This window comes from Tursiops truncatus, chromosome 3, assembly GCF_011762595.2.
Source record: "Tursiops truncatus isolate mTurTru1 chromosome 3, mTurTru1.mat.Y, whole genome shotgun sequence".
In the NCBI taxonomy this organism is placed as follows: domain Eukaryota; kingdom Metazoa; phylum Chordata; class Mammalia; order Artiodactyla; family Delphinidae; genus Tursiops; species Tursiops truncatus.
The window spans coordinates 153,311,672-153,334,884 of NC_047036.1; the positions used below are offsets into that span (position 1 = coordinate 153,311,672).

The 23,213-nt window shown below is 40.4% G+C and overlaps 1 protein-coding gene across 7 annotated transcripts in view; it reads right to left on the reverse strand.

The window, feature by feature from the left end:
- CNOT6 (CCR4-NOT transcription complex subunit 6) overlaps window positions 1-13,240 on the reverse strand; it is a 67,306-nt gene extending 54,066 nt beyond the window's left edge. For 2 of the 7 annotated variants that reach the window (XM_073802887.1, XM_033853670.2), the window contains exons 1-2: window positions 12,872-13,238; window positions 211-324 (exon numbers count right to left, since the gene is read on the reverse strand). In XM_073802887.1, the coding sequence (XP_073658988.1) occupies window positions 211-322 (112 nt within the window). In that variant the 5' untranslated portion in view covers window positions 323-324; window positions 12,872-13,238. Of the gene's footprint in view, window positions 1-210; window positions 331-12,871 lie in introns of those variants that run through there. The other 5 variants (XM_019937452.3, XM_019937450.3, XM_019937451.3 and 2 more) reach the window with 4 other exon arrangements.
- Between the last annotated feature and the right edge of the window lie 9,973 nt (window positions 13,241-23,213).

Below are 23,213 nucleotides of genomic sequence, written 5' to 3' on the forward strand. Positions count from 1 at the left end.
TTATAAAAGGACACTGATAGTGAGAGAATAAGCAATGAATGGGTTTTGAACTTTGACACAAACCATGTTCTTTCTACTGAAACTTCCAGCTTCTAAGATAAATTAGCACTGGTAAAACATAACATTGCTTTCCTTGTGTATTAGCATTAGAAAACAATTTTCTACCATATCTTAACTTCCATGCCATAAATTTTTGCTTGCATGTCTTACCACTTATTTCAAGCTCCACCCAATGTGATTTCTTTCCATTTGCTGCTTCCTCAGAGGACATAATTGTGTACATCCTCCGAGGGTCAGGGGGCTCATATTTTTCTTTGGGCATGCCTGTTGAATTAAGAAAAGAAACCAATCAATACCCAGAAGAATCAAATAACTGAAAATAACATCTTTTTTAAAAGTAGACACCCATATTATATCTCTAAACACAATTTCCCACTAAAAGGAACTAGGAGCTCCTTGGAGAAATGGAGGATTTCACGTCTGAGATAGGAAAAATACAAACAAGCCTGGACACTAAGAAAGATGCTGTGGCTGTGAAGGACACAGGAGCCAGCTTGAAGAGGTCCCACTGGCCACAGACATGACAATCTGAACATCAAAAGAAAGACTACATTTCAAACTGCATGAATCCAAAACTTTAACAGGAGAAAAAAAAAATGCAGTCACCCGAAAATTGGAAAATAAAGGGAAAGAATCAAGCATTTATCCTGCATTTCTGGCAGAAACTAGATGAGGAAATGTTCTTAACAGAATTCTAGCTAATAAATGTAAAAAGAGTTACATAATTAGAAAAAACACTATTTCACAATCTCTAATGAAAAAATGGATGACCATCAACGGTTAATAGAAGTATTAGGTGAAAAAAATCCAATGAAAAAATTTTAAATAGATAGCTCAGGCTGTAAGACCTCAACCCAAGGATCGATCTCAGTATTAGGACAACTAGACTTACATGCCAACACTATGTATGCCCTTGCCCCTTCATGCAAAAAATTAAAAGTAAAATTGAACCTGAATCAAATCAGCCTCTCTAGATCTAGTACCAGTTTACACTAAGTAAGGGAGACAGAGGAACATGTTAAAAATAACACGAGGCACAACAATGTGAATATACTTAACACTACTGAACTGTACACTTAAAATGATTATTAAGATAGTAAATTTTGTTATAATTTTACCATGATTAAAAAATTTTTTCTTAATTTTAAAATAATGCCACAAGAATACAGCCAGCCAGACACAGACCATGGAAAGTTCAATATGACAGAAGACCCAGTTTCTTCAACACATGAATGATATGAAAAAGGAGTAGTAAGAGGAAGTTGATATTAAATGACTTAAGAGGCACAACAATCAAATGAAATGTATAGACCTTGTTTGGGTCTGATCTGACCAAATCAAGTGTAAAAAACATTTTTGAGAATTGGACAAATTTGAAGAAGAACTAAACCTAAGTTGATATTGGGACTATTGTTCATTTTGCTTGTGGTTATTTTTTAAATTCTTATTCTTATAGAAACATTCTGAAATATTCAGGTGAAATGAAATCTCACTTCCTTGCATATTCTCCCAAACGCCTTGCTCCAGTCTCACTTCACCTTATGTGTTTGGATAAGCCATAATCTGCTTTAACCAAGTCTCTACCTACTCTGGATACCTACACAGCTAAATAAAGCTGGAGAAAAACCTACCATCATGTGAATTTAAAGTAAGCCAGTCAGCAATCACTTACGTCAAATGGACTTACTGTTGAACGGGTTCGATGTTTTAGTTTTACAAGAAGAAAAGTTATGGAGATGGATGGTGGTGAAGGCTGCACGACATTATGAATGTATTTAATACCACTGAATGCTACACTTAAAAATGGTTAAGATGGTAAATTTTATGTTATGTATATTTTCTACAATAAAAAAAATGGAAAAAAGTTAAAGCAACTTTCATTATGCTATGCTGCTCCTCTAATGATGAGAAGTAGAGCTATCTTTCAAACATAGAAATGGTTTTGACCATGTAGTCAAAACACAGGAGATAAGTAATCCTGAAAAGCTTTTTGAAGAAAGTAAAAATATAAATGGTGAGACTAATCATCTGTATAAGAAACAGCACGTTTTTGTTTTGTCAAATACTGTTAATAAAACTGTTCTCCTACACGTTAATTTCTCCAAAACAGAAATACAGTGCCTGAAGTTTTTAGACTAATACAAAAAATACCTAACAGAGAAAGCTATACAGTCAAGAACTGTTCCTGTTCCATCTAGAGGACAATATGGTGAAGCAAGTGCCCATTCTGAATCATATGAATATACCAGTAATAACAAAATGCTGTGTAAGGTTACCAGAGCTTGATGACAACATCCCTTAAGATTCCTTAAGATCACCCAAATGCCACTATTCTGACTAGATTTTACTTACGACCGTGTGATCTTCACTGGCTTTTCCAAACAGAATTTAATAATGGTAAGCTGCTCTCTCCAGCTGAGGTTAGTATTTTGAGTTACTATTAATTATTAATCATTTGACTTCTTAGTGAAAGTTCAGAAGTCTGATTTACCTCTCTCATGTGAGCTTATTTAGTGTGAATCAATGTCCGGAGTTTGATCACACTTCAGAGAATAAATACAAGTATTACTGAACTGAAATCTGAAATCCAAGCCCTAGACCTGGGGTCATTCCATCAAAGAGTCATGATTTCTGCCTAAGCGGCCAACCATGCCCTTTCTTGGTTTTCATGACATATGATGTGTTGCCTTAAAATTTAAGAGACAGCTCATTACTTGAAAGCAGTGAGGAGATCTTCTTTATTTTCCAAATCCCTGACAGTGCAGATTAGGAAGTGGGGGGAAAAAAGAATATGATAGAATAAAAGAAACGGCAGCAAATTAGACAATCAAGCCCTTCTGAGGAGCCTATCTGCCCAGTGAGCAACCCCACCCATTTTTCTTGGAGTCCAACCGAACATAGTATTGGAAACTAGGTAGAGAAAAGGATATAAGAATACAAACAATTTAGGATTTTTCCCAAGGCTTGAAATCAACAAGCAGATCTTACTCTCTAAAAAATACAGTATGCCACTGCAGATTACTACCTAAAAAGAATAAAATGTTTCCAAAAGAGGCTTGAAAACTGTCAAGTAGAATTAAAAGACTTTTAAAAAATAGGTAGGCCAGAGTCAGCAGGTATACAGCCCCTGACTATTCAATCTCTAATTCCTCCAGTCCAGTGCCAAACATCACTACTGATCCTGGCAGCATAAAATCTGTCCCTGATCTAGATCTCAGAGAAACAGTTTTTCAGTATCTTAGAATAATTATTTACCTTAAAGAAATACAGGACATTATTTACCAGCAGAGAAAGATATGCTTTCATTATTAAACATTTTATGAAATGGCTTAAAAAATACACAGGGGAGGGGGGTAAGAGGGAAGACGCAGGGGGGCGCAGGGCGGGGGAGAGACGATAAGTGCAAGTCAGCCACCATTTGAGGCAGCTTTTAAACTAAGAAAATTGGTACTAAAGAGAAAGATTTAAGTCTTTATCCTTTCAGTGGGTACTGTAAATAGTCATCAAATAGCCCCAGGTGAAAACGTGTCCTATTTTACAAAAGAATAAATGAAGAATTAAAGAATTAATAAAAAAACAAAAACAACATCATTTCATAATTCCTAATGAGCCTTTTTAAAACAGGATTTATAAACTGGGTTAAAACCATTAGATGAATCATTGGCACTGGCATAATGCTAAGGTAACACCACCACCCAGATTGTTTTTTAATTATAGGGTAGAAAATGTTCGAGAGAGGAATAAACTGTTACCCCCTTCATCAATCTTCCCAACACTAATGGAGGCAGAACCAGATACTGTGGGTCTTCGGATCTGACAGAATATGAAATACACACCAACAATGTTTATGTTGATTAAGAGCTAGAGGAACTAGCCAGATGACACCAAAGAAGCAACTGGAATGCAGGACTTTCTGCAGGGTAAATGGTCTGCTACCTTTAACAAGCTGGTGTCAGGACTATTCTAGACTTAAAGAGAATTAAGGGATATATAGAATGAGATGCAATGAATGGTCCCTATATAGGATCCACAAATCTGCAACAAAGGACATTCTGCGGACTGTTCGAGAAACATTTAATACCTAGTTCATATTTTGAAATATTAATGAATTATTATGAGATCATGTTATTTTGGCAATGTACAAAAATGCATTTCTTGTTAAAAGGCACTCTGAAGTTAAACAATTTATTTTAAATTGTATTGGCCAGGTTTTTTTCCAAGGGAAATGAGGCTGAGTTATAGCCAATCTTAACTGACAAGATAAAATGCTAAATTCCTCTTTTCCTTTCCTTGCTTGTTACATTTTCTCCTCCATTCTTGGTGCTTTACTTCTTTTACATATACAAAGGAGAAAAAAAGGAAAAGGCGCAGAGGAAAGGAAGGGAGGGGAGAAGGAAGAAATAAACTCATGTGCAGAAAAATCCTTTTATTTGATGATCAGGAGCCTCACAAAGCTACAAGTTATGGAATATATGAAAAGGTAGTGCCACTAGCCTTGTTGCCAATTTACTTCTTCCTATCCAAATTTTCACTACGTCTTATCCAATTTTTCACTAAATCCCACTGATTTTTACCTCTTCAGGACTTCTAAACCTGTCTTCTCCATTTTCACAGCTACTGAAGTTAATTTACACCCTCATTTCTCAGCTACAACTTTTAAACAACCTTCTCTATACTTTCCTGATAGATGCCTGCTCATGTCACTCTCCTGCTTAAAAATCTAAGATGGCCTTTTCTGCCTACCTAGCTAAAGTCCTTTACAATCTGGATTTAGGCCAACTATTTTCTCACTCATCTTCAGCCACTGACACACAAGTTACCCTATAAAGTCTTAAATTAATCAAAGCAAACCTACTTCTAAGGCATAGTCTTTCAATAACACATGCTAATCCCTTCACCAAAGGAAACCTTCACCCTAAACTCCTACTCACCCGCTTCACGGCAACTCAGGTTAGATGTCAGAGTCCCTGTAAGCCCTTCCCAACAAAGGCACAAATTCACTACTCTTTCCTCTGCACACCATACATTTACTACAGCATCTATCACCCCAGTTTGTATCTCCCAGTGTCTTGTGTAAGACCTAGCATGTTGTACTAATAAACTGGTCTAAACATTCCTTCATGACTCAAAATCAGGTTTTCAAAGAAAAATCCAAAAAAACCAATTCAGTACATCCAAACCATGCTTCCTTAAGGGAGCTTTCTTTACAGAATCATTCATTCAACCAATATATACTAAGCACCTTCTGCCTCTATGTGCCAAGCACTCTGCCAGGTTCTGGGAATAAAGAATAAATAGGAAATACGTACATGATCTTGGATCTTAATCTACTGGGGGGTGCAAACAAAAATCTTACGACGATGTAATCACACTACAACCCTTTTTACAAACATCACTCTAATTTAGGACTTCTTCCCTACCCCTCATAAACACAGGAGTTTATCATTCCCAGCTTTGAGCTATCCTGAACCTTGAAGATATTTCTAATGTTATATTCTTTAATCCCACCTTAATTTTTTTTGACATGTCTCATTCACCTACTCTAATATAGGGTCTTTGCACTTACATTTTAAATATTTTTATATTTTCAGAGCCTGGCAAATAGTGTTTGGTGAATACTTATAAGAATTAAGGGGATAAGCTGGGACAGTAAAAAAAGCAAACATTGTGTAAGAGATAAGTATGCTAACAGAAGCAGTGCTCATGTTACCAGGAGTAAGAAAAACTAACATAGGCCTCTAATCTTGAAGGCAAAATCTAGAGAAACCAGACAGAAAGGACCTAAGTGACCAAAGGCTGAGAATATTCGCTCTAGGATAGGCTGGGATATGAAGCAAAGGGACAAACTTAAAGGTAAAACTGTATAAACATAATCTTAGTGACATGCTATGGCAAAATAAGAGCAAACCTCAAACAGGTGGGGGTAATGGCAAAACTGTGTTGGAGTGCCTATCTGCCATACTCTAAACTAGGCACATAACAGCTAACATGTTTTGAGCACTCTCCAACTGGCAGGCCCTTCACATGCATTATCTCATTTAACCCTCAGGCCTCCTATGAGTAAATACTATTGTATTATTCTCCATACATAAAGAAAGAACGGTCCAGAAAATAAGTCATTTACCTGAGATCACAGAGATCCTACTGGCACAACTGTGATTTTAACCCAAGTCTGATCCAAAAGTCTATGCTTTCAACCACTATGCAATAATTTACTGGTAATTATCTCGATTTAATTCTCATAGCGATCCATGAAGCAGACACTATCCTCATTTTATTTTAGATGAGGAAACTGAGACTCTGAGTTTAAATAACTTGCCCAAGGTTGCACACACTTAGTAAGTAGTAGAGCTAGGATTTGAACCTGGGACAATCTAGCTGCAAAGCTGTACTCCAATGCCTCACACAAGTCTAGAATTCTGTCACTGATGAAACCAAGATCTTGTGTTCATTCTCCAAATATTATATTGCTAAGACCATGAGCCCCTGAGTTTCCTTCTCAGATGTATCACCTTTCCAAACTACTCTTTACCTGTATTCTCTACTCCCAAACTCTGCCTAATACTTAACACAACAGACCTCAAATGCTATCATCTCAGGACCCTTATACTCAAGTACCTCAAAGACCTTTCAATTGTGTGGGTTATATCTATCAACATTTACCATACTAGAAATTAGAAATAAGGAATTTTAAAATATGTATTACTCATTAAATATAATAAAACCTATCACATGTTAACATTTTTATGAAAAGTAACTACTTTCAAGAACAAAGTAGGGCTTCCCTGGTGGCGCAGTGGTTGAGAGTCCACCTGCCGATGCAGGGGAGACGGGTTCGTGCCCCGGTCCGGGAAGATCCCACATGCCGCGGAGCAGCTGGGCCCATGAGCCATGGCTGTTGAGCCTGCGCGTCCGGAGCCTGTGCTCCGCAACGGGAGAGGCCACAACAGTGAGAGGCCCATGTACCGCAAAAAAAAAAAAAAAGTAAAATTTTGTGAGAAGAGTGACACTGTCTTACATTTTTGCAAATCTTTAAGGTCTGACATGCTAGAAGACAGCTGGATTCACCTATCTGCTCTGAATTCAACTGATCAGATATTACATATCATTTTGTCATTCTCTGGAAAACTCCACTGTATACTCATAAGAGTATGAAAAAGGCAAATAATCTTAGTAATAGTTCCAAGAACTTAAGGTTTCTGTAGCCACCTCCTCCTGCCTCCCAAAATCTCAATTCCTTAAATCCTTTTCTCAAGTAGAATAAGAATAAATTTAAGTCCATATTGGTTTAACTAAAATTTCCAATCAGTAAGACCTCTGCGAAAAAAAATTTTAAAATTATGATAAAATATTCCTCCAAAACAGAGTCAAACAGCAGATGTAGTAGTTAGTCTAAGCTCTAAAAGAAGACCGGCATACCCATCTGCATCCGCAGTGCCCAGCCAATAACCAACAGCCCATAAGAGTTTACTAGACTGCTGTTAAAATGCAATTCTAATCATGTGCCCGTGCCTAATAACACAAGTGAATATAAAATACAGTCAGAGAGAAGCCTGAGTGTACTGCAACACCACAGGAAACTACCAATTTTGAAGGTCAAAAATGGTCAAATACTAGCAATTTCATTCAACTCAATAAATTAACTCAAAATAGAACTATAAAGATACACCAAGTATAGGTCATCCACAAATTTCAATTTAAAACACAAACACTTCTTAGCTTAAAATTTTTAATTTCTATATTTTAAGTCAAATATAAAGTATGGAACAAAAGAACATATTAGGACAATTTAGATTTATGATCTAGCCAGCAAAGCTGAGGGCCTACTAACATTAAGTCAAACCATGATTTGTGTGATGAAACATCACCGAGATCAAAAAGGAAAGGAGAGGGAGCCATCAATATTAAATCTGTTCTCTTAGTATGAGACAAGCAACAGCCGTCTAGTTTACACCTTCAGCAATGATGGCTACCAACAGAAATCTTTTCATTTCTTTCTTATCTTTTGCCAGTTACCATAATCTATTTGCTCCTCCCACTCTTACAATCACAGTATTCTAGCTACCCTTATCTAGTTGGAATTTTGGCCTTTTGAGGCATTCAACATTTATTCTAGCTGCTAATTCATGTATACAATCATTTTGGGAAGTTCTAATATAGTAGCAATGAGTTTTGACCCACTAGTCTTTTTTTCCCCTAAAAACTGAGAAAGAAAATTATTCATGAAATGCTGACCTTATAAATCATCAAGAAGCCTTTAACAACTCTAGAATATTTCTCTCACAGGGCTTAAATGAACTCTCTGACCCCAGTTTCTTGGCCCCGCCTCCTTCATCCAGCCTTCACATTTTTACTGTGTCTCCTGAAAAAGTATGTCACACACACAATTTCCCCACCCCTATCCACCTAAACTCTCAATGAATCCCTATTATATACAGACGAAAGTCTCAACACTTTAAGAAAAAGCCTAAGACTATTCAGACTGTTTCTGGTCACTCCTCCTGTCCCTTTCATCTTTGCATCCTATGTTTCACAGCCCAAGTTGTACGTAACTTGACTTTGCACATGTTCTTTCTTCTCACTAAAAGGTCCTACTCAGTCTAACAAACCTCTATTCAACCTTCAAAGCTCAGCCCAAAGACCTCTGAGATGACCCCCTCAAGCTTCCCAAGCAGAATTAGTTGCTCCTTCTTTAGCATGCCCCAAATGCTTTGTGTATTTCTCATTACTATATAACTTGATGAGCACTTTATTGGTTTATCTGTTTTTCTCTCCATACCATTATAAACCCATTTAGAATAAAAGAGCATAAGCCCTATTAGAGGAGCAAGTCTATTATGGTGCCTGACACATGGGTGTTTCCAGTATTTTTGGAACTGAGTTTTAGCCCTATTTTAAAATGCTGTGTTCAAGTACAATCAGTTCTGCTGTATCACTTATTCTGAAAATAATCTGTTCCAACGTAACCGATATATTAGAAAATTTGAGCTTAACACAAAATTCCCATTTGCTTATGTGTGATTTTTTCTGTGAAAAAAACTAGACGAAGGTAGAAACCTGCCCCCAGCTGAACTGAGCTGCATAGAAATACACAAAATACACACACCTTAAAACACCTACCAGCTGCATCAGCTCACTGTGTGTGTGTGCACAAGAGCTGAGCCACACCCACCCACCTCTGGTGTTACTGTAACATTCCATTCGATTTCAGGTAACTCTCCTTCCACCACTGTACAGTAACTCACAAGCAGCAACCTTTCTGATGCCCATTAACACAAGCAAACCAGGTCTTTTTCAAGGTAAAGCGACACATTTATTGTAGTATTTATGTATACCATAACCATTTAACATGTGTAAAACTATGCTACCATTTTTACCAGGTTCCTTTTTTTTTTTTTTGCCGTACGCGGGCCTCTCACTGTTGTGGCCTCTCCCATTTCGGAGCACAGGCTCTGGACGCGCAGGCTCAGTGGCCACGGCTCACCGGCCTAGCCGCTCCGCGGCATGTGGGATCTTCCCGGACCAGGGCACGAACCCATGTTCCCTGCATCGGCAGGCGGACTCTCAGCCACTGTGCCACCAGGGAAGCCCACCAGGTTCCTTTTTATTAAAATAAGTCACTGACAAAGTTTTGAGTGTTGTGCTTTAGTTCCACTTTTCCCAAAAGGCCTGTAGTTTTTACTGCACAATTTTCCATATCATGGTGATTTTTAGGAACTCACATGTTGCTTTACAGCAGAACTGACTATATAAATTAACAGCTGTATGAGGAGTTCTTAGGTTTTAAGAAATTTTCAATATTTCAATTCCAATAATATACAGGAGAAAAAACTCTGCCCTCTCCCCAATTTCACAAAATGTTTACAGTCCATATCCTCACAGACCATTAGGACAGCCATAACCGTTAAGCTTGGTGGCTCTCATTTCTGGTGAGCAGAGAGTTGATTTTTCCAGCTTAAGCTGTACAGTCTGCCTAAGCCTAACTCAGAAGACAAGTTCTGAATGCCTGAACTTTCACATGTACCATTATATGGGTTTCATTTTTTTTATTGCTCTTAACTTTTTTCCAAAACATTTTGATTTTAAATTACCCTGTATTATAGAGCAATTGAACCGAGCCCTCAAGCCCACTATAAAATGGATCAGACACAAAAGACCCTATATCCAAGTTTAAAATAGATTCAGAGTCACTAACTCCACAGTATCTCAAATGTGACTTTTCTATATGTATGGCTCCACTTAATTCTCCACACTGATGCCCAAATGATCTCTAAATCACCTTGTTCCCCTATGAAAAATATTTTGGCTCACTCCTTTGCTACAGAATAAAGATATAAACCTCACTTTTAGCTTAGTAAGTATGGTTCTTCAAAATCTAGGATGGACACACCTTTGCAGGCTCATCTCCAGTCTCTCCAGGGAGAGATGAGAGAGTGTCTCATCTCTCCCTGTTTCAGTAACACATCGATATTGGCCTTACCCCAACACTTGGCACCTCAGTGCACCCACAGTTCCTTTTGTCTGAAATGACCCCATCTCTCCAGTTTGACAAACACCTATTCCGTGCTATTTTCTGTAAACTGCTCCCACACATTCTACAAATTTCATCATTCTCTACTGTTCTCCCCACAGCACTCTGTACACCTACTAAGACTACAACAAGAAGACAGCAAATGAGTGTTATTCACTTTTTAATTCCCAGGGTCTAACATTATGTCCAGCATATACTATTCCTTGCACATAACTTACCAAGAAAATAAAAATGGATGAGGGAGAGGTAAAGCCCAGAGAAGGGTAAGATTAAGGCAGTCTAAATGAGTCCCCATCTTACATGCAAATAAACACTTTAAAAGCAGTTTCCCAACCAGTATACCTTCCATATGGGAAAGTTACAAGTGTGCTGAAGACGGCCCTCACCTCTCATGGCCCAAAGGCTACAGCTGTGAGCAGCCTTGACCATTTATTCCAGGATGCCTTACATATATTATCCCTTTCTGTTGCACTATGATATGAAAAAGGTTTATGCTTTAAATATAAAAAAGGCTAATATGAACGTGGTGGAATGCCTACACATTAACCAAAATAAATGTATTATTTATGAACCATAAGTACAGAAGCAAATGCCTTTATTTGTAGCCAGGACCAAATTCTGTAACCAACTCATATCTGTTCAAGAGTCTGAAAAGTTTTACTTTGCCACCAAGGTTTAAGAAACCTGAAAATACCTACAAATCAAACAGGCATTCAAAAGAACTTCCTCATCTACGTTACCAATGATCAAGACACTTCTGAAACTATGCAAAATATTCTGAGTCTCACAGGAAACTTTGTCTTTTGTCACATCCTCGTTTTTTGACCATTTCATTAAGTATCTTATTCACCTACTGAGAACTGACCAGACTCAACTACCTCAAATAACTTCCAGCCATTAAAACGCACTCCGCCCTCCCAAAAAAACTAATCTCCATCAAGTACCTCACTCCCCTGTGCTCTCCCATTTACACAAAACCTGGTCCTTTCCCTCTTAACTGTAATATCTTGGGCAAGTCACTTTAACCTTTCTAGGCCTGTTTCCTCAACAGCAGCTATTCAAATATTTTGTTTAAAGCAAGTTGACTGGACTAGATCACTGGTCTAAAAATATTAAGCAATTTTTATTCTACAAGTCATCACATTCTAAAGACTGCGATAATTGCTCTGATAGCAATTATAAAACAAGTCTTCAAAACCTTTTGATCAATGGACACAGCTCCTAAAGCCTACAAAACTGTTTTGGGATGATAAATTCTAGTGCACTGTGAAAAACACAAAGTGCTATTATATGCCATTTTATTTTTCACTTGTTCATATTCACTCTCTTCCTCTCCAAAATTAAAACCCCCAGACACAAAGAGGCAAGATTCCACACTACCACTAATGGGGCAATCCACCTGGAAAACAGGTAAGTATGGGAACTCATGTTAAAGGAGATTATTTAAACGTCAGCTTAACACAATAACAAATCCAAAAAGGAAAAGCAAGATGACCATTCACAATGTTGTCATTTGCAGTAACAGTTCAAGAAGAGGTTACAGGTGTTCATTAGCAGGCTCTTAGGGGAAGCTGTAGGAGAAAAAGTCAAAAAAAAAATTTCCAAAGAAAATAATGATTGGTGTTTAGAAAAAAAGAAAAGAGATACGATTCAGGTTATTACACAAAACTTAAAGTAATTAGAACTATCTCTGAGTCCTCAGCAATATCATAAATCTCTTCATCTGGTGCTAAGGGTTTCTTTAACCATGTCATTCCCATCCCCCCACCCCCCAAAAAATTTGTGTTAAACTGAATTTTAAATACATTTGGGGGAGGGGGTAAACAGTTGGTTTCCCGCTTTGCGGTAACTGCGAAGTTCCACACTCCACTCCGCGCAATCCCACACCGCCAACTTCTCCAAAGTTGCCACCCATCCCAGCCAAGAGTCCCGGACGCCAACTCCCCTCCTCCGGGTGACCAGAGCCAGGGTCGACAGCCAGGGCATCCCCCAACCCTGGCGCCCCCTGCGCGGCCCCGCCCCCGCCGTCAAACAACACACCCCAGCCCCGGACTCGGCGCGGGGGCGCGGTCCGGGGACCAACTGGATGGCGACAGCCGCGCGTCTAGGGACCCCCAACAGCCACCATCTCCTCCAGTCTTCGGGCCCGCTGCACGCAAAACTCAAGGTGTTCTTGCTCGAGTCCCCCGCGCTACGGTCCCGGGGACACGACCGAGAGGGGCCCGTGGGCAGCAGTGTGGGGAGCAGCGCCCAGCCGGGCCTCGGACTGGTCTCGCTCACCTCTTGGGGTGCGCCGCCTTCCTCCGCCGCTGCCGCTGCCTCCTCCCTGTGAGTGCAGCGGGGTCTGACCTGTGGAACCACCATACCAGTCCCGCCCGCTGCTGCAGCGCCGCCGTCGCCGCTCCTCTGCCGCCTCAGCCGCCGCTCTTTGTTCTCCCTCCGAGATCCACCGCGTCAGCCGCCCTCTTCAGCCGCCTCGATGGGCCGCCACTACGGCCTCCCGGCCTCTCGGCCTCCGGCCTCACCCTCCTCACTGCACCCACCGCTGCCTTCCCCTTCGCGCAGCCGACGCCGCCGCCACCGACGCCGCCGCCTCCTCCTCCTCTGCGCCCCCCTCGTTTTCATTGAAAGCAAACAAGCATCATGGCGGCGGCCGCCGTCCCACCCCTTCCCCCTCCCCCCACCCACCCCAAGCCTGCGAGCGCCGCGACCGACGCTGCCGCTCCAACATCCCGGCCGCCCATTGGCCGCCGCCGCCGGGCGCGACCATTCAGCATCCGGGGAGGTCGCTCTCCGCTCGTCCCTCTCTTCCCCAACCCCCGCGATGGGGAGCAGTGAGCCGGCCGGGCGCGCTCCAGGGTCAGACCTCCTTCTCCTCTTCCCGCTCTCCTCGCTCGTTTCCTGCCTTGTTGCTTCTACTTTCTCATCTTCTTAACGCTCCTACGCTTTTCAACTAGCTCTTTTTTTTTCCTTTCTTTCTCTTTTTTTTTGTCTCACGCTGTTCATTTTTGTTCCTCTCTTCCCTCAATTTCCTTGATCTTCCTCCCTTTCGTGTCGCTTATTACATGGAAACAGGGACAAGCTCTCAGACTTTTGACCCTTAGCCAGTATCTTGAGCTGCCTAAAGACAAGACATGCAGTCGTGAACAGTGGCTTGTTTCATCCTGCCTCAGATATGAAGAAAAAACTAATTAATGGCACGTTTCGGTCCATTAATGGTCATTCAGTCCAGTAAATTCAGGGACAATTCTGGTGGGATCCTAGCCCGGAGTAACTGTCCGCAGCTGTGTTCAAAGAGCAAGATGTTCTATTCAGGTGGAGATTGAAAATGAGCAGAGAAAGGATTGATGATGCTTGCATGAGTGCACATTAGTTGACTGGTGGTCAAGGCCCTGTGCTGGGACCAAGGCAAAGAGATGAATCAGGCCCCGGCCTGCCCTCAGTAAGCTCACAGCCTAGGGACAAGAGAAACACTCAACAGACTGTTAAAACTCATTAGAGGTGCATGAGGACAGGCATGGCCTGAGGAAAAAGGAATAGCTGTCCACTCACCTACATGGCAAACTAGGATGGGCTCCTGGCTCTTTCCTGGAAAATCAACTCTGAAGAAATGAGAGTGAAACGGGTTCCAGGAACTAACAATAGCAAGAAAATGAGACACCCTCTCTTGCTATACTGGGCTAGAGGATATGGGAAATGGTTGGCTGCTTTTGGGGCAGAGGAGGGCTAGAAGGGCAAGGAAAAGATTGAGACCGTAGGACTCCTGGGCACAGAAGCTTTTCAAACGGTTGCTAATCAGGGAAGGGAGGGGTTGCAGAGACAAGGGAGGAGCAGCCAAGAAATAATAGTGCAGCCTTGGGGCAGGGTCCTGGTACTACCTCAAGGGATACACATAACTATCTTTGAACTCTTTACAGAACTAAAACCCCCAACAAATAGAAGATGTCAGCATTATCATTCCAGAGAAGACCACTTGAGGCCAGATTAAAGGAACCAGAGAAGCTCATCAAGAGATTACCAGAGACCAGATTAAAGGAGTGAATGCCCTGCACACACCCTAATCTTATCAGCAACCCTGCCCTTGAACCATTGCTATAAAACTCCTCACCAAATCCTTCCAGGTTGGGACACACAGTTTTTCAGGGGCACAACCCTGCTGTGTCCTCCGTTTGCCTGGCAAAGCAATAAAGCTATTCTTTTCCTCTTCACCCAAAACTCCAAGATTCAATTCAGCACCAGTGCACGAAGGCTGAGTTTTCAGCATCAACGGTCCAGTGCTCTAGTATCAGAGGACACTAGACAACAGCAGGGTAACATGAAAGCCCAGGAGAGGTAGGGGGTTGCTAAGAACAAGTGCAGACTGACTGGCTGCCTGTGGGCATCCCTCCACAGCCTCCAACCCCAGGCTTCTGAATACTGGGGTTGTGCAGTCCCTGTGCTCTACAAAGTCTCACCAGACTGAGGGAGGAGCCAGTGGCACTCTCTGCACCCCATGAGAATGCTGTGCCCTGGCAACCTGTGCTCCAGCCTGGAGAGAGGGGTGAATTTTTGTAATTCATCTGCCCAGAAGGAGCTACTTTTTGTGATTGGTACCATGTGTATGGGGGCAGGGAAGTCCAGTTGCATAACAAAAAAACTTGCATAGAACCATGAGTTTATTACATCTCATTATTCTAGTGCTCCAGGTCTCACTTGGGGTCTCTCATGCCTCTACTGAGATGGTGGCTGGGGTTGGATTCTGGCACCTCCATGTCCCCAGCAAGCCCTCCCTTTGTAGTGTTTTATCCTCCCACTTTTCTTTGTGGCTTCTCTCTAGCAGGTTATCCTGAACATCTTTCATGGCAACCCAGGGCTCCAAGAGAGAGGAAGTGGAAAACCCTTTGAAGAATGTCACTTTCTCTGTATTCTATTGGTCAAAACAGTCACAAGCCCAGTCCAGATTTAAGAGAAGAGGACATAAGCAGTGCAGGAGCTGCATGCACATAAAGGGAAGGAGAGACTTATTTGGGGCCATCTCAGTAGACTAGCTACCACAGAGAAGGAACCAATGGTGGCCCTGCCTGTGCACATCCTCTTCTTTCTGAATATCTGAAGAGAACCCCACCAAATGCCTTTCCAGATCCAGATCAAAGTGCCCCTCATATTAGGCAAGACTTCCCTGTGTAAGTTATAAAACCCAAACTCAAATAGGCTTGATGAAGAAAGAGGTCATTTATGTATTCAGGTATCACATAACTGAAAAGTTCAGACATCTTAAAATATCAACAAGAATCAATCCAGGGGCTTCCCTAGTGGCACAGTGGTTGAGAGTCTGCCTGCCGATGCAGGGGACACGGGTTCGTGCCCCGGTCCGGGAAGATCCCACATGCCATGGAGCGGCTGGGCCCGTGAGCCATGGCCGCTGGGCCTGGGCGTCCAGAGGCTGTGCTCTGCGGCGGGAGAGGCCACAGCAGTGAGAGGCCCGCGTACCGCAAAAAAAAAAAAAAAAAAGAATCAATCCAATCTCACTCTTCCACCCTCCACTCAGCTTTCCTCCCCACTGGCTTCACAAGGACTGTGCAACCAGGCAGGAAAGATGGCCACTAGCATCTACAGGCTTAGATTCTAACAGCTCCAGCTGCAAATGCATACCTCATTTTATTGTACTTCACTTTATTGTGCTTCAAGGATAGTGCATTTTTTACAAATGGAAAGTTTGTGGGAACTCTGCATTAAGCAAGTCTATTGGCATCAGTTTCCATCAGCATTTGCTCACTTCATGTCTCTATGTCATGCTTGATAATTCTCACAATATTTCAAACTTTTTCATTGTTACTATATTTGTTACGGTGATCTGTGATCAATGATCTTTGATGTTACTCTTGTAATTGTTTTGAAGCACCACGAATTGGGCCCACATAAGACAACAGATTTAATAAGTGTTGTGTGTGTTTTGACTGCTCCACTGACCAGCCTTTCCTCTGTCTTTATACCTCTCTTCAGTCCTCCCTAATTCCTGAGACACAACAATATTGAAATTAGGCCAGTTAATAACCCTACAATAGCCTCTAAGTGTTCAAATGAAAGGAAGTGTCACACATCTCTCACTTTAAATCAAAAGCTAGAGATGATTAAGCTTAGTGAGGAAGGCATGTCAAAAGCTGAGATAGGCTGAAGGCTAGACCTCTTATGCCAAACAGTTAGCCAAGCTGTGAATGCAAAGGAAAAGTTCTTAAAGGAAATTAAATGTGCTACTTCAGTGAACTGATGAGCGACCAGAAAGTGAAACGACCCTGTTGCTGATATGAAGAACATTTTAATGGTCTGGATAGAAGATCAAACCAGCCACAACATTCCCTTAAGCCAAAGCCTAATCCAGAGCAAGGTCCTAACTCTCTTCAATTCTATGAAGACTGAAAGAGGTGAGGAAGCTGCAGAAGAAAAGTTTGAAGCTAGCAGAGGATGATTTACAAGGTTTAAGGAAAGAAGCCGTCTCCATAACATAAAAGTACAAGGTGAAGCAACAAGTGCTGATGTAGGAGCTGCAGCAAGTTGTCCAGAAGATTTAGCTAAAATAATGAATGAAGGTGGCTACACTAAACAGATTTTCAATGTAGACAAAACAGCATTATATTGGAAGAAGATGTCATCTAGGACATTCATAGTTAGAGAGGAGAAGTCAATGCCTGGCTTCAAAGCTTCAAAAGACAGGCAGACTGTCTCATTAGGGGTTAATGTAGCTGGTGACTTGAAGTCAATGCTCATTTACCATTCCAAAAATCCTAGGGTCCTTAAGAATTATGCTCAATCTACTCTGCCTGTGCTATATAAATGGAACAACAAAGCCTGGATGACAGCACACCTGTTTGAATCACAGTTTACTGAAAAAACTACTGTTGAGACCTACTGCTCAGAAAAAAAGATTCTTTTCAAAATACTGCTGCTCATTGACAATGAGCACCTGGTCACCCAAGAGCTCTGATGGAGATGTACAACATTAATGTTTTCATGCCTGCTAACACAACATCTATTCTGAAGCCCATGGATCAAGAAGTAATTTTGACTTTCTAGTCTTCTTATTTAAGAAACAGATTTTATAAAGCTATAACTGCCATAGATAGTGATTCGTCTGATCAAGGCAAAGTCAATCAAAAACCTTCTGGAAAAGTTTCACCATTCTAGATGCCATTCATGACTCATGAGAAGATGTCAACATATCAGTATTAATGGAAGTTTGAAGAAAGTTGATTCCAACACTCATGGAAGACTTTAAGGGGGTTCAAGACTTTAGTGGAGGAAGTAACTGCAGATGTTATGGAAGTAGCAAGAGAACTTGAATTAGAAGAAGAGCCTGAAGATGTGACTGAATTGCTGCAATCTCATTATAAAACTTAATGGATGAGGAGTTTTTTCTTATGGATGAGCAAAGAAAATGGTTTTTTTAGATGGAATCTACACCTGATGAAGATTCTTGAAATGATAACAAAGGATTTAGAATATTACATAAACTTAGTTGATAAGGCAGCAAGAGTATTTGAGAGGATTAACTCCAATTTTGAGAGAAGCTCTTCTTTGGGCAAAACACTATCAAATGGCATTGCATGCTACAGAGAAATGGTTCATGAAAGGAAGTCAATCAATATGGCAAATGTCTTATTTTAAGAAATTTTATTTATTTATTTATTTATTTATTTATTTATTTTATTTTATGTCTTATTTTAAGAAATTTAATTAATTTCTTAATTTAAGAAATTTTAATAAATTTATTTATTTATTTATTTATTTATTTTATTTTATGTCTTATTTTAAGAAATTGCCACAGCCATCCTAGCCTTCAGCGATCACCACCCTGATCAGTCAGCAGCCATAAACATCAAGACAAGACCCTCCACCAACAAGAAGATTATGACTTGGGCTTTCCTTGGTGGCACAGTGGTTGAGAATCCACCTGCCAATGCAGGGGACACGGGTTCCAGCCCTGGTCCGGGAAGATCCCACATGCCTCAGAGCAACTAAGCCCGTGCGCCACAACTACTGAGCCTGCACTCTAGAGCCCGCAAGCCACAACTACTGAAGCCCGTGCGCCTAGAGCCCATGCTCTGCAACAAGAGAAGCCACTGCAATGAGAAGCCCGTGCACCACAACAAAGACCCAATGCAGCCAAAAATAAATTATTTTTTTAGAAAAAGAAGATTATGACTTGCTGAAGGCTCAGATGGTTAGCAATTTTTAGCAGTAAGGCATTTCTTTTTTTAAAAAAATTTTTTTTAAGTCTTTATTGAATTTGTTACAATATTGCTTCTGTTTTATGTTTTGGTTTTTTGGCCGCGAGGCATGTGGGCTCTTAGCTCCCCCACCAGGGATTGAACCCACACCCTCTTCATTGGAAGGTGAAGTCTTAACCGCTGGACCACCAGGGAAGTCCCAGCAGTAAGGTATTTCTTAATTAAGGTATGTACATTTTTTTAGACATAATGCTATTGCACACTAAATACACTACCGTGTAAACATAACTTTTATATGCACTGGGAAACCAAAAAATTTGTGTGACTCACTTTAACGTGATATTTGCTTTAGTGCAGTGGTTTGAAACTGAACCCAAAATATCTCTGAAGTTTGTCCATATATAGTTTTTTTTCCCTAAGATTAAACCACCTTATTCATTGTGATAAAAATAATTTGTGGTCATGGTTTAAAAAAAAAAGACTAAATTACAGAAAGGCATGAATAAGAAAGTGGAGGTCTCATCCCTGGCCCGACTCCAGCCACACTCCTCAAAGATTTGAATTGTTTACAAGGCTTTGGCCTTAAATAACAAAATAAAATAAACAAACCAAAACATTCTCAAACATGCGTACCGAATAAGGATATTTACTGACTCCCATCACTGAAAGTCCAAATGTAGGGCAGCCTTTAGGGCTGTTTGATTTAAGGCCTACAGGCAGATTAATCATTGATACTGCCCTGGACAAAAAACATTTTGTTACTTTGCTGCTTATTATGGGATATAGGGTGTTGGAAACCTGACTTGAAGTAATTTAAGCAGAAATAGGAGTGTATTGGCTCAGGATAATACTAGCTTCTCTAATAAAGATACAAAATTTCTTGCTCATGTAACCATTCAGCAGGTGATTTTTCTTCCTACTAGTGACTCAGGGGCCTTTCCTCTTACGGCTCTGTCATCCCCTAGGACAGGGGTTCTCATTCTGGGGTCCATGTACCCCCAAGAGATCTGTGGATAGAAATCAGGGAGGGGTGCAGCAAACCCAGATGGGTCAAGTTTAGCTTTTCCTGCCATTTTGAGTCTAAATAACAAACCACAGTAGGATGTGACTATAACCAATGACAAACCTCAGCCTGATATTTTCATATCCTCTCACAATTGTACAATAGAGATCATTTCCTCCAATTTCATTTTTTCTTTTTTTAATTGAGGTAAAATTTACATAACTTAAAATTAACCATTTTAAAGTGCACAATTCAGTAATATTTACTACATTCACAATGTTGTGCAACCATATCTCTCTCTATTTCTAAAACAGTTTCATCATCCTAAAGGAAAATGTTAGGTATATCTAGAAATATCATTTTCACTCATTTACGACTTTGAAAATGTGGTAGATATTAGACCCACCAGTAGAACATGCATTTAACATGCTATTTAAATGCATAAATACTATTATGTCATAACACTTAAAATATTTTGGTAACTATTTCAATATAACTGGTTTCCTTTGTAATCCTCTGTATTGGGTTGGCTAAAAGTTCATCTGTTTTTTTTCCTTAAGGTGGCTCTGGTAGCTCTTAGTTGTCTTTAACTTCATTTGAAACAATTTTGTTAGGTTGTATGTGACAGTTGTCATATCAGAATGCATTTAAAAAAAGCTTCTCAAAATTGGTGAATTTTTGTGTAGCCATTTTAATATTGAAGATGGAAGAAAAAAAGCAACATTTTTGTCATATTATGCCTTATTATTTCAAGAAAGGTATAAATGTAACTGAAATGCAAAAAAAGATTTGTGCATTGTATGGAGAAGGTGCTGTGACTGATCGAACGTGTCAAAAGTGATTTGCGAAGTTTCGTGCTGCAGATTTCTCACTGGACGATGCTCCACAGTCGGGTAGATCAGTTGAAGTTGATAACGGTCAAATTGAGACATTAATTGAGAACAATCAACGTTTTACCACCTGGGAGATAGCCGACATACTCAAAATATCCAAATCAAGCACTGAAAATCATTTGCACCAGCTTGGTTATGTTCATCGCTTTGATGTTTGGGTTCCACATAAGTTAAGTGGAAAAAACCTTCTTGACTGTATTTCTGTATATGATTCTCTACTTAAACATAATGAAAACTTTCCATTTTTGAAACAAATTGTGACGGCTGATGAAAAGTGGAACTGTACAATAATATAGAATGAGAAGAGATCATGGGTAAAGCGAAATGAACAACCACCAACCACACCAAAGGCCAGTCTTCATTCAAAGAAGGTGATGTTTTATATGTGCTGGGATTAGAAAGGAGTCCTCTATTATGAGCTCCTTCCAGAAAACCAAACGATTAAATTCCAACATGTACTGCTCCCAATTAGACCAACTGAAAACAGCTCTTGACAAAAAGCGTCTGGAATTAGTCAACAGAAAACGCGTAATCTTCCATCAGGATAACACAAGGCCGCATGTTTCTCTGATGACTAGGCAGAAACTGTTACAGCTTGGCTGGGAAGTTCTGATTCATCTGCCGTGTTCACCAGACATTGCACCTTTGGCTTTCCATTTATTTCAGTCTTTACAAAATTCTCTTAATGGAAAAACTTTCAATCCCCTGGAAGACTGTAAAAGGCACCTGGAACAGTATTTTGCTTAAAAAGATAAAAAGTTTTGGGAAGATGGAATTATGAAGTTGCCTGAAAACTGGCAGAAGGTAGTGGAACAAAATGGTGAATATATTGTTCAATAAAATTCTTGGTGAAAATGAAAAATGCGTCTTTTATTTTTACTTAAAAACCAAAGGAAATTTTTGGCCAACCCAGTATTTTATTTAATGCTTTTTTTAATTAATTTTTTTATTGGGGTATAGTTGATTTACAATGTTGTGTTAGTTTCTGTTGTACAGAAAAGTGATTCAGTTATGCATATACATATATCCACTCTCTTCTAGACTCCATTCCCATATAGGTCATTACAGAGCACTGAATAGTGCTATACAGTAGGTTCTTATTAGTTATCTTTTATATATAATAGTGTGTATATGTCAATCCCAAACTCCCAATTTATCCCTCCCCCCCTTATTTTATCATTTTAAAAAACATTATTATGAACAGGGTGTCTGCCAAGAGGCTCATATCAAAAAAACTGTCAAGAACTCCTGCCCTTGGTTTGGAGACCTCTGTATCCACTGGTAAAGAGAGGAGAGATGCAGAGAAAGCACAAATGCTTCTTAACTAGCTCAACCTCAAGTCACTCACAGCACTTCTCCTCACACTCAATTGGCAAGAACTAGTCACATATCCCCACCAAATGTGAAGAAGACTTGGGAAAGGTTTTCACAAGCTTGGAAATAACTTAGTCCCATCTGAGCAGCTGCTTCTCAGCAACAATGGAAGGAAAAAATGAATTTTTTTGAGCAGATAAATATCTCTGCCACCATCCACCCCTGTGACTACCAAACATCCCCATTTATGCTTCTTCCAACAAATGGCACCTATTCTTCCTGTCCCCAAAGAAGGCCCCATCCATTGCTGCAACCTTCCCCTTAGTCCTTCTTCTTTCCTGCTGCCTAGAATGTGGAGCTGCTGTCTTGGACCACGAGAATGAGGCCCATGATATCAGAATAAGAAAGGGAGCTGAAAGAAGCCTGGTTTCTGAACATTTCATGGAGCAGACACCACACCAGTTCTAGGTTGAATTCCTCCAAAATCATGGTAATATTTGGCAGGAGATAAGATTGATGCCCTGCCATTCAGAAACCAGAAGCTTGCTGGCAGAAAGTAGATTGAGAGTGTTGCTTTACAAACTAAGTTGATTAATTTAAAAATGGCCTCAGATTCATTAAGCCATGAAATTGGGTAATGAGCAGACCACAAAGGCAGATGATGCAAGTCTTAAAATTTAAAAACTATGTCCAGGCAGACCTTTGGCTATGGGTACTCTCACATGGAACTAATAGGATGAGAGTAGACTGGAAGCCTACTAGGTTTTTTAGGGAAATGTCAAAGAGACCACCTACAGTTCTATAATCTTTTAACCCCCAAAGATGTGCCCAATCTCCCACACATGCACCAGCAGGAAGCAGATGCTTTAATTCCCAAGTCTTATGTGACCATGAAAGAAAATATAACTGCCAGAAGGCAGGGACAAAGCTTTAGAAGCCAGTGGACAAAAGACTGCTAGGTGGGCTGATCAATAACACTACTTCCAGAGAAGGGAGACTGTGGTGTTCCTAGAAAACCAAGTGGGCAAGAACCAGTGACTACTGTATGTCTACCATCCTCCCACTTTCTGAATTGGACTGTGTTTGTTTGTTTGCTACAATTGTCCTATTCCTACCGACAGTTATATGTTCTGTGTGTTGGAGGCAGTCGTCTTTTAGTTCCCAGGTTACTGGACCACAAGAAGCCACATTGGGACCTGCTGGCTACT